The sequence below is a fragment of the Capricornis sumatraensis genome, chromosome 6 (assembly GCF_032405125.1).
Source record: "Capricornis sumatraensis isolate serow.1 chromosome 6, serow.2, whole genome shotgun sequence".
Taxonomy (NCBI): Eukaryota; Metazoa; Chordata; class Mammalia; order Artiodactyla; family Bovidae; genus Capricornis; species Capricornis sumatraensis.
The window spans coordinates 57,008,689-57,021,676 of record NC_091074.1 but is presented as its reverse complement, the minus strand read 5'-3'; the positions used below and the strand labels follow the sequence as shown (position 1 = coordinate 57,021,676).

Genomic DNA, 12,988 nt, shown 5'->3' with positions numbered 1-12,988 from the left:
CCACAGAGCTTATATGGCATCAAACTGACTGAGCTATGAAAATACTTACCTTGGCCATCATCATCTTAAATGCAAACCACCGTTTCCCTTTTCCTTTCCCAAGAGCCCCTTCATTTTCACTCACAAATTTTTTTGCTTCCCTGAGAAAATGAAACAAAAATAAAATGTGGGTGGAGATTAATATAGTATATAGGTAGTGGATATTTAATTTTATTAGGTCTACTGCTTTATTTCTCGTCAACCCTTTTAAACTCTTAACAAGTGACTGAATTTCATAATCTTAGGATTTGTAAATGATGATTAAGTTTTAAAATTCTGGCCAAGTGTTTAAGTTTTTAAAATTCTGGCCAGGAAGAATAAGATGTTTTAGTCTCACTTATTAATCAGCTATAGTCATCAAAAAGCAAGGAATTTATGCTAAACATCAAAATAGAGAACCCCAGTTTTCATTTCTACTACATGTAAAATTGAATCTGCAGTTTATTTCAGATTCTGGCAGTCAGAATGTTTATTTTAAAATACTTTCCTTCTTTTTTAAGGGTTGCTTTAAAAAAAAAATAGGGCAGAGAGTTGGGGACAAACTGACATAGAACACACTTATTGACCTGGTATTTAATCTCATAAAAGCAATTATGACTTAAAACAGAAAAACCATACTATATAAAGCAAAGGGGTTTAGGGAAGCGAGAAAAGGAAAGGAGTAATCTTTGGCCTCACATTCTCAAAGGGTTTCAAATTTAAATTTTAACATTATTCCCAAATATTCGTACTTTTACAGTAGTCACATTGGTGTCCTTTTGTGCATTAAAAAGCATTAACTCATCAAAATGGATAAAGTGAACATGTTAAATATACTACAACTTTTATAACCTTTTTTAGTCATTTTTGCTACCATTGTCTGTTTGCAGTTCGGAAAGAATTTTACAAATAGAGGCAGTCCAGGCTTGCCCTAACCTCTCAGGGGCCATAAAAGGCATAACCCAAGAGAACCAGGGGATAATCCAAACCTGGACATTGGTTCTACAAGTACAACACTGTCATCAGTTGGGTGGCTCCTTAACACATGACTACAAACTTAACACACAAAGTATTCTTTAAAAGGTTAAAGATGAAACTTCATCCTTAAGTTGATGAAGGATATTTTTGTGTTCCTCAGTATCAGTGCTAAACTCATGATTTTACCATACCCAATGATCAAAACAGCACATGCCTGCTACCTTAGCCGATAACTAAACAATAGTGCCCCATTATTCACCCTTATATGGGCACCTGTCCATGGCCTGCCATAAAAACACAAGCACAATGGAGAAGATTCTCTTCAGACGTCAGACTCCCCACATCATTTCTTTGATGGCAAGGACAATATCTTATCTCTTTTTTCTCCCACAGCACTGCTCACTACTTGTATCATAAGAGGTGTTTAGTAAACTTATTTTCAAGTAAACTTGAAATAGACATAACTGGCATAATTCAGGTAGATGGAAACAGGGGAGTGTCTAAAAACTGTATTATCCACATCAATTAATGCTCGAAGGCAGTCAGTCCTAGACTTTGGAATCACACCCTTCTCTTTTGTCTTCTCAGAAACTAAATAGGACAGCTTCCTAGAAATGAAGAAGAGTTATTAGGGTGGCCTTGCGAAACACTCTGACATTTGACAGGACGTCTGGGCTGTGAAGATTAATTGAAAAATAGTTTCTAAAACATTCTACACAGTCTAAGATGTTCGATAAAGCCATATCAACAGGTATAAACTGAACTCTCATGGCTGGGTTTTAAATGCAGGCAATCAAAAACAAACATATTACAGTTAAGCTTTAACTATGTGTTATAGAGATGACAAGACAGAAGTGAGTATGGTACCTAACAGACACTTTATAAAATACTGAACTGATATAAACTGAAAATCAAGTAACCTGATTTTAACCCAGCCTCTGTGATTTGTCTCTATAACCTTGTCCATGTTTTTGTCACTTTCTATACCCATGCTGGGGCTTCCCTGGTGGCTCAGACAGTAAAGAATCTGCCTGCAATGCGGGAGACCCAGGTAAGACCCCCTGAAGGAGGACATGGCAACCCACTTCGGTATTCTTGCCTGGAGAATTCCATGGAGAGAGGAGCCTGGCGGGCTCCAGTCTATGGGGTCACAAAGAGTCAAACACAAAAGAGCAACTAACACTTTCACTTTCTTTCATACCCATGCTGAGGAGAAGCCTGTTTTTCAAACGAGAGCCCACTTGCTCAAGACTTGCACAGACCTGAGCAAGTTCTGCACAGATTCCTTCAGTTACTGTGTAGCTTTTAACAGGTCCAGGATTCTCAAACAAACAAAAATTGAACGAATGCTTCCTGCTTGCTTGGGTGGTGGTGAAAACCTAAGGTGTGACCATAGGTGTGAATGTGCTGAAGGCATTACTACACTGTCAGTTCCACTGTAACACTTGTTTTGAAACTAAGAATCTGTTCTAACATGATTGTTATACTATGGAACAACCTGAACATAACCAAACTTTGTGTTTGCTTATGTGTGATTTTTATCTACAAGGAACGCTAAGTGAATGCAAAAAAAAAAAAAAAAATCGCATCCACCTAAACCTAGAAGGGTTTAAACAAAATCCACACACCTCATCAACCAGCTACTTCATGACACTCCATGTATCAGAAAAGCCACATGCATTCAGAGCTGGCTTACAATGACCCTGCTTCCAGGCTTCACAATAACTCACAAACTGCAGTCTTAACCATTTCCACAAGCAAACTTCAGATCTTTTTAAAGGTAAACAGCCATATTTATTGCATTTCTCAGCCATTTAACATGTGCAAAATGTTGCTGTCATTTTCTTAAATTTCTCTTTTTAAAATATGTCACCTATGATGTTCTTGAATATTATGCCCCATTCCCATTATTCTGTAAGCCCTGCAGTTTTCATTACCCAATTTTCAAGGTGTGGTGATTTTTAGGAACCCATTCATCATGTTATAACAATTATTTGACATCAAGAATTTTGAAATTCTTAAGATCAAGTATATGTAGGAATTATCACATCATTCTCTATTATGATAAACATATATAAATGGAGAACCAAAGATTCTTCTTAGTAGTAAAATCAAAATTTGCTTTTCAAATGTAATAAAGTGACTACTTTACAGGCATATCCACAGCTCTTGATATTTAGGAGATAATTAAAGAACATCAGTTTGGCCTATTAGAATTATACTGCTTTCTACTTGACTGGGCAGTTAGAAAACAAGACTGCTCTAAGCAATCAGAAGTGTAAAGCAATAGCTAATCTACTCCATAGGCTTTAAATTTTGTGAGCTGATAATTATGTTACAGGAACAGTAAACTAGCAAAATTTAAGAGACAGGGAAGTCCAGGTTACAAACAAATTGCAGTCACCAAAAAGTTAATTGTAAATTAAATTATAAAATACAAAAATTTATTTATATGGCTTCCATAAGAGTTTTTAAATCAGTTATTGCATACATACTTCTCCTTTGAACAATCTAAACAAGTTTTTATTTTTTGTCTCTTAAATTGCCAAATTCCCCCTGGTGCTAGGTATAGTTTCATATTTGTCTTCCAGTACTACCCTACCCCACCCTCAGCATACATACACATCCTGAATTTTCAAACAAAAGTCTGGACTTCACTCCACTCCATATAATTTCAAGTATGAATTTTTTCTCCCGGTAGCTCAACTGATAAAGAATTTGCCTGCAATGCAGGAGATCCCGGTTCTTTTCCTGGGTTGGGAAGTTTCCCTGGAGAAGGGCTTGGCAACCCACTCCAGTATTCTCGCCTGGATAATCCCCATGGACAGGGGAGCCTGGTGGGCCACAGTCTATGGGGTTCCAAAAAGTCAGTCACGACTGAATGACTTAGCACAGCTCAGTGCCCTACCCCCTCCTCTATTCTCCAAGAGGTCTTCTCCAAGTTTCATAGTTTCATACCTAAGGGCTCCTTGGCCAGCCATTCTAGCTCCTTCTGCTCCCCACTGCCCACCAGGGCCAAATAACTACCAGGGGTAGTGCGCAGAGAAGAAGTGTTAAGCAAGAACAGAGGGGTATAAGCATCTTGCTCCTTTCGAGCATAGAAAAGGGGAAATCGAGGTGGAAGAGTTCGGAGAAAGAACAAACCTTTACACTATTTTCAGGGCTGACCTTCACAATTAGCTGGCATGATTTTAGGATGGAAGAAACTAGTATCACCCAATCCCATCCTTCCTGATAAAGATTTCTTAACCAGAAGACAATATCTTCTAACTGTGCTGTTAGAAACAAGATAGAAAAAGAAAATATCCAATATGGAGATAAACAGAGTGCTACTTATCACACTAAAGTAACCATAACAGATGTCAGAATGCAAGAAAACAAACAGCAGAGTCTTTGAAAACCAAAAGCCAAAAAAAAAAAAAGTTTTTTACACTTTTCTTGTAATGAATCTATTTTCCTACCCATTTGTATTGTTCTGGATAATTTAAAGGGATTTTTCTAGGCATTTTTCATGGCTAATATGAAATAGGCTTTTGTGGATAAATTCTGAATACCCACTAGCCTCAACCAACCAAATATGTGACTGAAAAATGTGTGTCATCTCCTTGAACTGCATTCAACAAAAGCTGCCTGCCAGGTCTGTAATCCAGTCTCCACGTCTCAGAGCTCAAACCCCTGGTACAATATGCACAGCTCTCTGAGCTGTAACCCTAGACCCAGGGATAAATAATTGATCAAGGTCTATTTAATGACAATAATACCTGGCTTCATCATTCATTTATCAACCCTTTTTGTTGGTAATTAGAATAATAAGGTTTAATGGGCATTCGAGAATGCTTTCACAGTTAGTTGAAGGAGCACACTTTGGCCTAACTTACAAAATAGATAATTTACCCTTAACATGTGATACAACCCTGATTCCACAAGGGAGTTAGGACATGCTATGCTGCCTTTGACACATTCTCATCCCAGGAAACATGCTCCTCATTTGGGTTAGGTTAAGTTGACTTTTCTTTCTTGTTTTCAGTTTGATGGTATCATTGAGCAACCCATTTATTGCTCAAGTAAATGAAAGACATTTCAAAACTGGTCTTTAAGCCAACTGTCATCAAAACTTGTGCTCATGAACACTACTTCCCAATAAAGCAATCAGAAGAACAAAAAGTCTTTTTCTAATAAGCACCACCATTAAAAAAAAAAAAAAACTGACCAATTTAAATTGACTAAAACTTAGAGCTCTAACTTTCCCTAAAATATTACTGAGTAACTGAAAGAAAATTGAGGAGATAAGAAGATAGTCTAACGTACAGAAACATACAGTCTAATATAACTCCATAATTAGACTGACAGAATTATTTTAAACCATCCTAATACTGGAACTGATGATCAAAACATGTGCTTTTAAAACAAGGATATTGGTGACAGTAGTCATAATGGGTAAGATATTCAGCCACTTCATCTTTAAAATAGAGATAGTAATAGCTATCCCAAGGGTTGTTTATGCTTTATAGGAAAGAATGTCTGTGATGTGTTTTGTAATAATGTATGTAATGTGTCCATGGCAAACAGGAAGATCACCATAAACAGTAACTATCATTAACAGCAATAGAACTAATAGGGCTGACCAATTTTGTGCTGACTCTCCAAATAAGTAAAAAAAGTTGAGGACTAGATACTTCCAGGCAGTTGCAGAAAGCCAGTCCATTTCCCCTTCGTCTGTGACCCTGGTGAGATGTGAGTATAGTGGGAATTCATCTTATTACCGAAAGAGCAGGAGAGAATTCAGCCTTACATCTGAGACCTGATGAGGGTGCCCAGGTGTCCGGTTTCAGAAGCCCCAGATACAATGCTCCTGGGAGGAGCGCAGTGCTAGGTGCCAGCCCAAGTCCTGCTCCTGCCATTCTGTGCTATTGCAGAGAGTACAGGATGCTTGGACAGCTGGGGAGTCTGTGATAAGAGACAAAAAGAGCTTTCCTGTGGCTCAGGCAGTGAGGAATCTGCCTGCAATGCAGGAGACCTTGATCTGATCCCTGGGTCAGGAAGATTCCCTGGAGAAGGGAATGGCTACTGACTCCAGTATTCTCACCCGGAAAATTATACGGGCTACTGTCCATGGGTCACAAAGAGTTGGACATGATTAAGCAACTAACACACACAGTCCGTTGACTAGGACCACGTTTCTATTCAATTCTGTGATCCGTATCTTATAACTGAGACACAGATTTGAATCCTGGCTCTGTCACATATTAATATTAGCCGTGTGCTTTTGGGGAGCTGTTGTTGATCCCAAGCTTTCTCACCTATAAAATGACCAGGGAAAGTCACATCAATGACAGTTAATATACTGAATGTTTACCATAAGCCAGGCAGTTTACATCCATCATCTAATTTAATCCCCACCAAATCCTGCAAGGTGGGAACTATTTTTATCCCCATTACAGAGATGAGGAAACTGAGGATTAGGTCAGTAAAAGAGGTGTCCAAATTTACCCAGAGAGTAAGTGGCACAGCAGAGCTAGGAACTGAGCTCAATATCTCCAGTTTCCTCAAAATAACATTATTGCTTACCTCATGGGATTGGTATAAGGACATATAAAAGTTGAGACAGCATAAACAAAACAGTTTCTTGGTATACCACAGGTATATGGTACTTTTGATTAGTATTTAAAAATATTTATTATTTTTCTGGGGAAATGTATTTGATACACTGAGTAAAATGCCAGAATAAAGAACGATTCTGACATGACTCAGTAACTGAGCATGTATGTACACTATCTTTACAACTCTGTAAAAATTGTGTGTGCCAATGGCCAAAGACTGGGCAATTGTGCAAATAATTAGTTCCTCTATCTTCTAAACGTCTAATGTTATCATACAGTTTTGTTTATAGTAATAAAATAAGATTTATGATAATAAAATACAGGGTTTTGTTTGTTTCAAGGCACCGTGCCATATGAAGGAAAAAAAAACAATGTGGTTCCGTGTTTTTCTGTAAGGCATTTCTAATTTCATAAGAAATCTAAGACATAGATAAACATTCAGGGAATCATCTAATTGCTACCAAATGAATAGTAAAATTAAGGGCTGGAAAAATTAAGATGAAAGAGCAGGCTGGTTAGAAGGAAATTTGAACAAAAGGAGGATTCAGGTACATAGCCAAGGTTGCTGGAAGGACATTACAGTGCAGGGAACTGGTGTGAACAATGGTGAAGAGATGGAAATATATCTGGGGCCTTCAGATGGCTAATGAAGAAAACAGTCCAAGTGCTTAAAGGAGGAGTAGGCACACCCAGTGCCAGGTTAAGCAGTGCAGAATTCATTCTGATGTTAATAAGCACCATGAGCATTTTTTTTATCAGGAGACTGATTAGTGCAGTACAGTGTGCTATCTGAAAAATGTTGCAACAATGATTTGCAAGATGAATTAGAGGAAAACCAAGAGAGGCTGGATGTATTAATAACTTGTTTTCTAACGCGTTTATACAACCTGCTTCCTCTTTCTGGAATGCCCTTCCCCTCTTCGCCACATGATTTCTTCCTTTTCATTTTCAGTTCAACAGCCAGGTCCATACTACAGCTCCTCCATAACCTCTTTCCTGGTTTTCCTTTCTAACACTTACCTCCAGCCACATGTCAGGGTGATTTAACCTCTGCCCTTTATGTAGTAATTACATTACATATTACAGTTAACCCACAGTCCATTTTCACCTCTGCACTGGGATTTCCTAAAAGCAAGGTCCATTGTCTCAATTTCTAATTTCCCAATATTTAATATAGCACCTGGCATAGAAGTAAGTTTCAACAAATGCTATTTGAATGAATGAACACCTCCAAGACTAGATAATAGTCTGCTGTGGGATACCTGTGGGATCTTTTAAAAATTCCAAAGGCCAAGTGTCCCCATCTCCAGTCCACTTAAGTCACAATCTCTAAGGATGGGACATAGGCATCAATACTTTTCAAGGTCCCTAAATGAGTCCAATGTAAACAAGTTGAAGATCAAATTCAGAACTAAACTAAATTTTATTTGTTGAGACTAGTAAATTTAAGAGATTTTTATGTGGCCAAAAAGTTGCTGGAGGTTTGGGCTAAAAAGTTACTATATCAAATATGATTATTTTGGTGACCCCTGGCATTGGCAGTGCTCTACATATTTTAAAACATGATAAATTTATTTTGGTGAATAACTTCATCTTGAAAAATAACTAGTTCACTCTATCTTGTATCCCTAAAGGACAATTTACTAAAAATTTCTGAAACAATCTGACAAGCAACAAAGAACACCAAAAACGTTGGCTGGATATTCATATAAACTCTTAGCCTATATGCGTGGCTTATTTTGGTATGCATCCTTTTAATAGCATAGCTTCACAGATTTCACAGATTTTATATATATATTAGAGAGAGAGATCATTAAGACCTCTAAACATTTCATCAGCAATAAACATTAAAATGATCTGTTTTCACCAGCTCTGATGACATTCATGAAGATATGTCAAAGCCAGCTGCTGGTATTGATAAAAAACTAAAGCAAAGCTCAGGTAGGTCAAATCTGTATTAAGTTCAAAGTTACTACCCATAGAAATTCTTCAGAACTGAGATAATTTCTTTGCTCCCTGGAAGTATAAAACAATGTTAACTTTCATGGCTGGCTTAAATGTCACTTAAAAACTCAAACATAATTTAGTTGTACCCTAGAAGTCAGTCAGGCATCTCAGAGTAATTTTAGATGAATCAAGGGAGAAACAACATAGCTGGGCTTTAGTAGTTTAATAAAGAAAGAAAGAACATTAGATCCTCTTTCTACTTGCTGATTAAATGTTTTCCTAATTCTGTTCTACCTGATTAATTTAAAAATCAATTTATGTTTAACAGTATTCCTTTTTTATGATAATAGTAGAGAGAGGAGAAAGAAGGCAATATAGATTTTCCCAGGAGCTGAAAGTTTGTGCTGAGTTTTAGATATTGGTCACAACATAAACTAGTTTTCTGCTCTATGAGGACACCAAAAAATTCTAAGATTTGTAAACTGTCAGCAGAGATGATGTGCAAATAAGTTGCTAAAAAGAATTCTTTCTCCGTCTAAAACAATCTATAACAGTAACTTTATAAATATCTCTCCAGATCTTATTAAGCTCTATATCAAGGATTTTTTGTTCTATTTTTGTTTTTGTCTTGTTTTAATGAATCAATGAGCATGCAATTAGCAGCACTAAAATCTGAAAGTAGGGGTGGCATTACATGGGCTGCAGAGTTCCGGGCCATATCCCTAAGACATCTAGGTATATCCCAGTATATTGCTATTGCTTTGACTTTGGGGCAGAAATGAGATTTAAGGAGACCAAGTCCTTAAAGACACAAATGAATCTTAAAATCAAGAGGTTAAGAGTAACAAGAAAAGTGAAATCTAAAATCTTATCTTGACTATTCTTAACCCCAAAGACTTTCAAAATGGCAGTGTATCCTCTCCCTACCTTCATTGTGGGAAAATTATACTCACAATTAGGTAGGAATAGCACTGAAAATGTAGATTGCTACACAGAGATGTAAGAAGGACCTATCTGAAATTCTGATCAACAAGGAAATTTATTTCTATAATTTTTCATTCTCCTTTTTACTTAGCCATTTTTTCTAAGTATTCATTGAGTGTGTTTTATGTTTTTAGCAGACTTAAGTGGTTCGAAAAACTAAAGAAACATGGAGATTCCTTCCTGAAGCTTAAACCCCATTAAGAAAAAATGAGATATAGGCCCATAAAACTATTATACAACAGTGCTAGACAGTCTTGAAGTGAAAAGGGAGAGGGCAGTGGAGCTTGAGAGCTTGTTGAAGACACTGTAGATGAGATAAGAACTAAACAGGACATTAAAGGGCTGATAGACTTGAGTAGGCAGAGAAAGGCATTTCAGGCATAAATTTGCAGAAATTTCTTCAACAAAGGAGACATTTCCACCATGAATCTCAAGTACAATCTCATATTCTTAGACATACTAACATTCAGGGATTGGTAGACAGACTGTGCTAATTTCGCTTGGTTGGTTTATATGCATTCTAATGAAGCATGTTTAATGAATTCTGAATACTGTGAAACAGATGGATTCACAGGGCATTGCCTCAGAATGAGAGGAACCATTCTGTTTTGAAAGTTTTGGTAAAATATTTCTGCACAACACCTGTGTGTTCATATTTAGTCCCTGGTCAACATTTCTAAGTATCATGAAATATTTTTTTCAAAATTTTGTGTGATGATATTTAGGAATGCTAGAAAGCCTTCGTTTTCTGTTAGAACAGTATGTTCTGCCTTTTGATCCAAGAGTGGGCAAGAAACTTTAAATGATGGCAGTTCAGTGAACTCTACAGATAATGAAGATTACCTGGTAAATTGCTTGCTACAAGATACCCTTAGATCTAGGTCTCTCCTGAGCATTTGTCAACACAACTTACACAAGGTCATCCAAAGAGCATAGTATATTCCGATGTGAATTAATCTTTCTGCTGAGCTGATTTGGAGTCTTACTATTTCACAGTCTCCTTCCATACCCTTCCTTCTAAGCTTTCCTGACCCATATGACCAACCACTGGCCAAGAAACACTATGATAGTATGCATAAAATATAAAAATTAATTCATCCAAAGAATCATGTATCTCATGGATATTTGAGTGTGAATATGTATGTATATGGTCAGTAGAATATACATACACGTGCTTGTACATATATTACAAAAGCATAATTAGCAGGACTATTTGAAAGAAATAATTTATATTTAGTTTAAAATTTTCTAAAATCAGGACATCTTAGACATAATATGTTGAATATGAAAGACTATTCCCCTTTCTTCAGCTCATCTTATTTTTTATGATATTCTAATATACTGCTCTCTGAATTTACTTTTAGTATATGCATTTTAACAAAATGTAACTATTTTTGTTCTATAGCAATAAGCTTATTTAAGTCCCCTGAAGTAATGTTCTACCAGCCATTTCTTGGTTATATAGATAAAAACATTTTCAAAAATGCCTTAGTTATTCTCTTTTATTATAAACCTGATAAAGTTAAGGGTTATCTTCATAATTAGTATCTTATCTGATATCTGTATCATACTTTTCCAAAACAACAAGGACACATTTCTCAAATTAAGTTTATTTTGTGCTTGTCATGTGCACAGTTGCTTTCTTTTTACTGTTAATATATCACATCAAATATATTTAATAGCATTCCTAAATACTTTTAAATCATAGTCAATGAATTTCTCCTTTTAATCAGTTTCCAAAGATCATGTATTTATCGATAGCCTAAGAACAAGTTGTGAAAATTAGCTATCACTGACGCTAAAATTCTAAGGAGTGCAAGTTAGGTAAACTGCTATTTATCAAAAATTTGGGGAGGCTATGTTACTTTGGTAAGCTGGAAAAACTAACTCAGTGTGTCTTACCATATACAATACACTGACTGATAATACCATGAGAAAGTAGTGTACAATGAATGCAATTAAGAAGAAGATGAAAATAACAATATGTCACCTATCTAAAAGAAAACTTTGGAACTTCTTTGTTGCTAACATTTATTTTTATTATAATTATTATCTTATAGAGTGCCATTTTAAAAACCCCTGTTTCTTTGAACTCTAGGATTATTTGAATTCTGGATAAGAAGATGTTCATGGAAGGTAGCAAATAAGATTGCCAAGAACCTTGGTACGCATCCTTGAATATTAGCATTTTTAACCCATTTTTTCAGTGACTAATACCCTTCCACAGCCATATGGGAAGAATTTCATGCTGATTTAACTAGCCTGCATGCTCAGGATTTTGAGATAGAATAGTCATAAATTCCTTCACAGATCTCCAAAAAGATACAGGAGCGTGTATACAGGTCCATGTGCCACCTGAAAAGCTTGCCAAACCAAGATGAAGAACACATCTCCAGGAAACCATGGTAAAATGGTACAATATGGATTAAAAAAATTCAATGAGTCATGAAACAAATAAAGAAAGAGAATTCTTGGTAGGCAAAAGTATGTTTCTCTGAAATAATTCAGAACTACTTTAACAACTGAAAAAGTTTCCAGAACATACAAGTCCCAAGCAAAAAAAGTCACTTTCTCATTTGGTTCCTTTCAATATCCTTCAAGGGAGAATTCCAAAATATGATTAGAAAAGCATTATTAAAACAACCACAGTAATTTTCTAAAGACTCACAATAAAACAGCAAATGTTAACAGTCTAAATCCCAAGACAGAAAGACTTGTTGGGGACACTGTTCTTATTTAAGATGGAAAGATTCCTTCTAAGACCATGAAAATGATGAGACAGACAATTGTGGCAGGTGAGCTCTAAGGTAAATGATTTCTGAAATCAATCATGAACTGAATACTCTTGAATAAAAACTTTTCCTCTTTAAGATGAATTTTGAAAAGAACAGAATAGGAGGAAAGAAGAAAGAAAGACTGAAAATCTCTAGACATGTTTAAAAAAGAAATTGAGCATGGTGATAAGATAAAATAACTAGGATAAGAGGTTACTAATGCACTGTGGCCAAAAAACAAGCAAACAAACAAACTGCTGTCACTTTAGTGAGCAAAGAATGCTGCCTGCGATCAAGCCATCAGTCACTGCAGCCATCTTCTAAGTTTGCACCTGAGGGAACTTCAGGTGGAGAAAAACTGAATACTGACCCTAGATAGTTAAGATGCATATCTAAGGAATAATTTCAGTGAGCCTGGACTCTTGTATCTTCCCATACATAAAAAAGCACTAAAATCATTAAAGTGAGATGGCTGTTTTTCTGTGATTAGCAGTGATCTTCTCATGTTTGACCACATTTTTTGTTTGTTTTCAACAAAAACTCCTATATATGCTGGCTGCTCCATAAACTCTTTGGAATAGTTCCTCAGACCTATCTGAGAGGTTGTCTCCAGGCTATAGTACTTGGTAAAGTCCCCAAATAAAGCATAACTTGCAACTTTGGGGTTGTACAGGGGACTTTTTGTTT

General features: G+C 36.2%; 1 protein-coding gene across 1 annotated transcript in view; it reads right to left on the bottom strand.

Annotated features, from left to right (window-relative positions):
- Positions 1-12,988, bottom strand: part of TMC1 (transmembrane channel like 1) — a 166,598-nt gene that overhangs the window by 77,068 nt on the left and 76,542 nt on the right. The window contains exon 5 of the mRNA XM_068973590.1: positions 50-140. Within this exon, the coding sequence (XP_068829691.1) occupies positions 50-140 (91 nt within the window). The remainder of the gene's footprint in view (positions 1-49; positions 141-12,988) is intronic.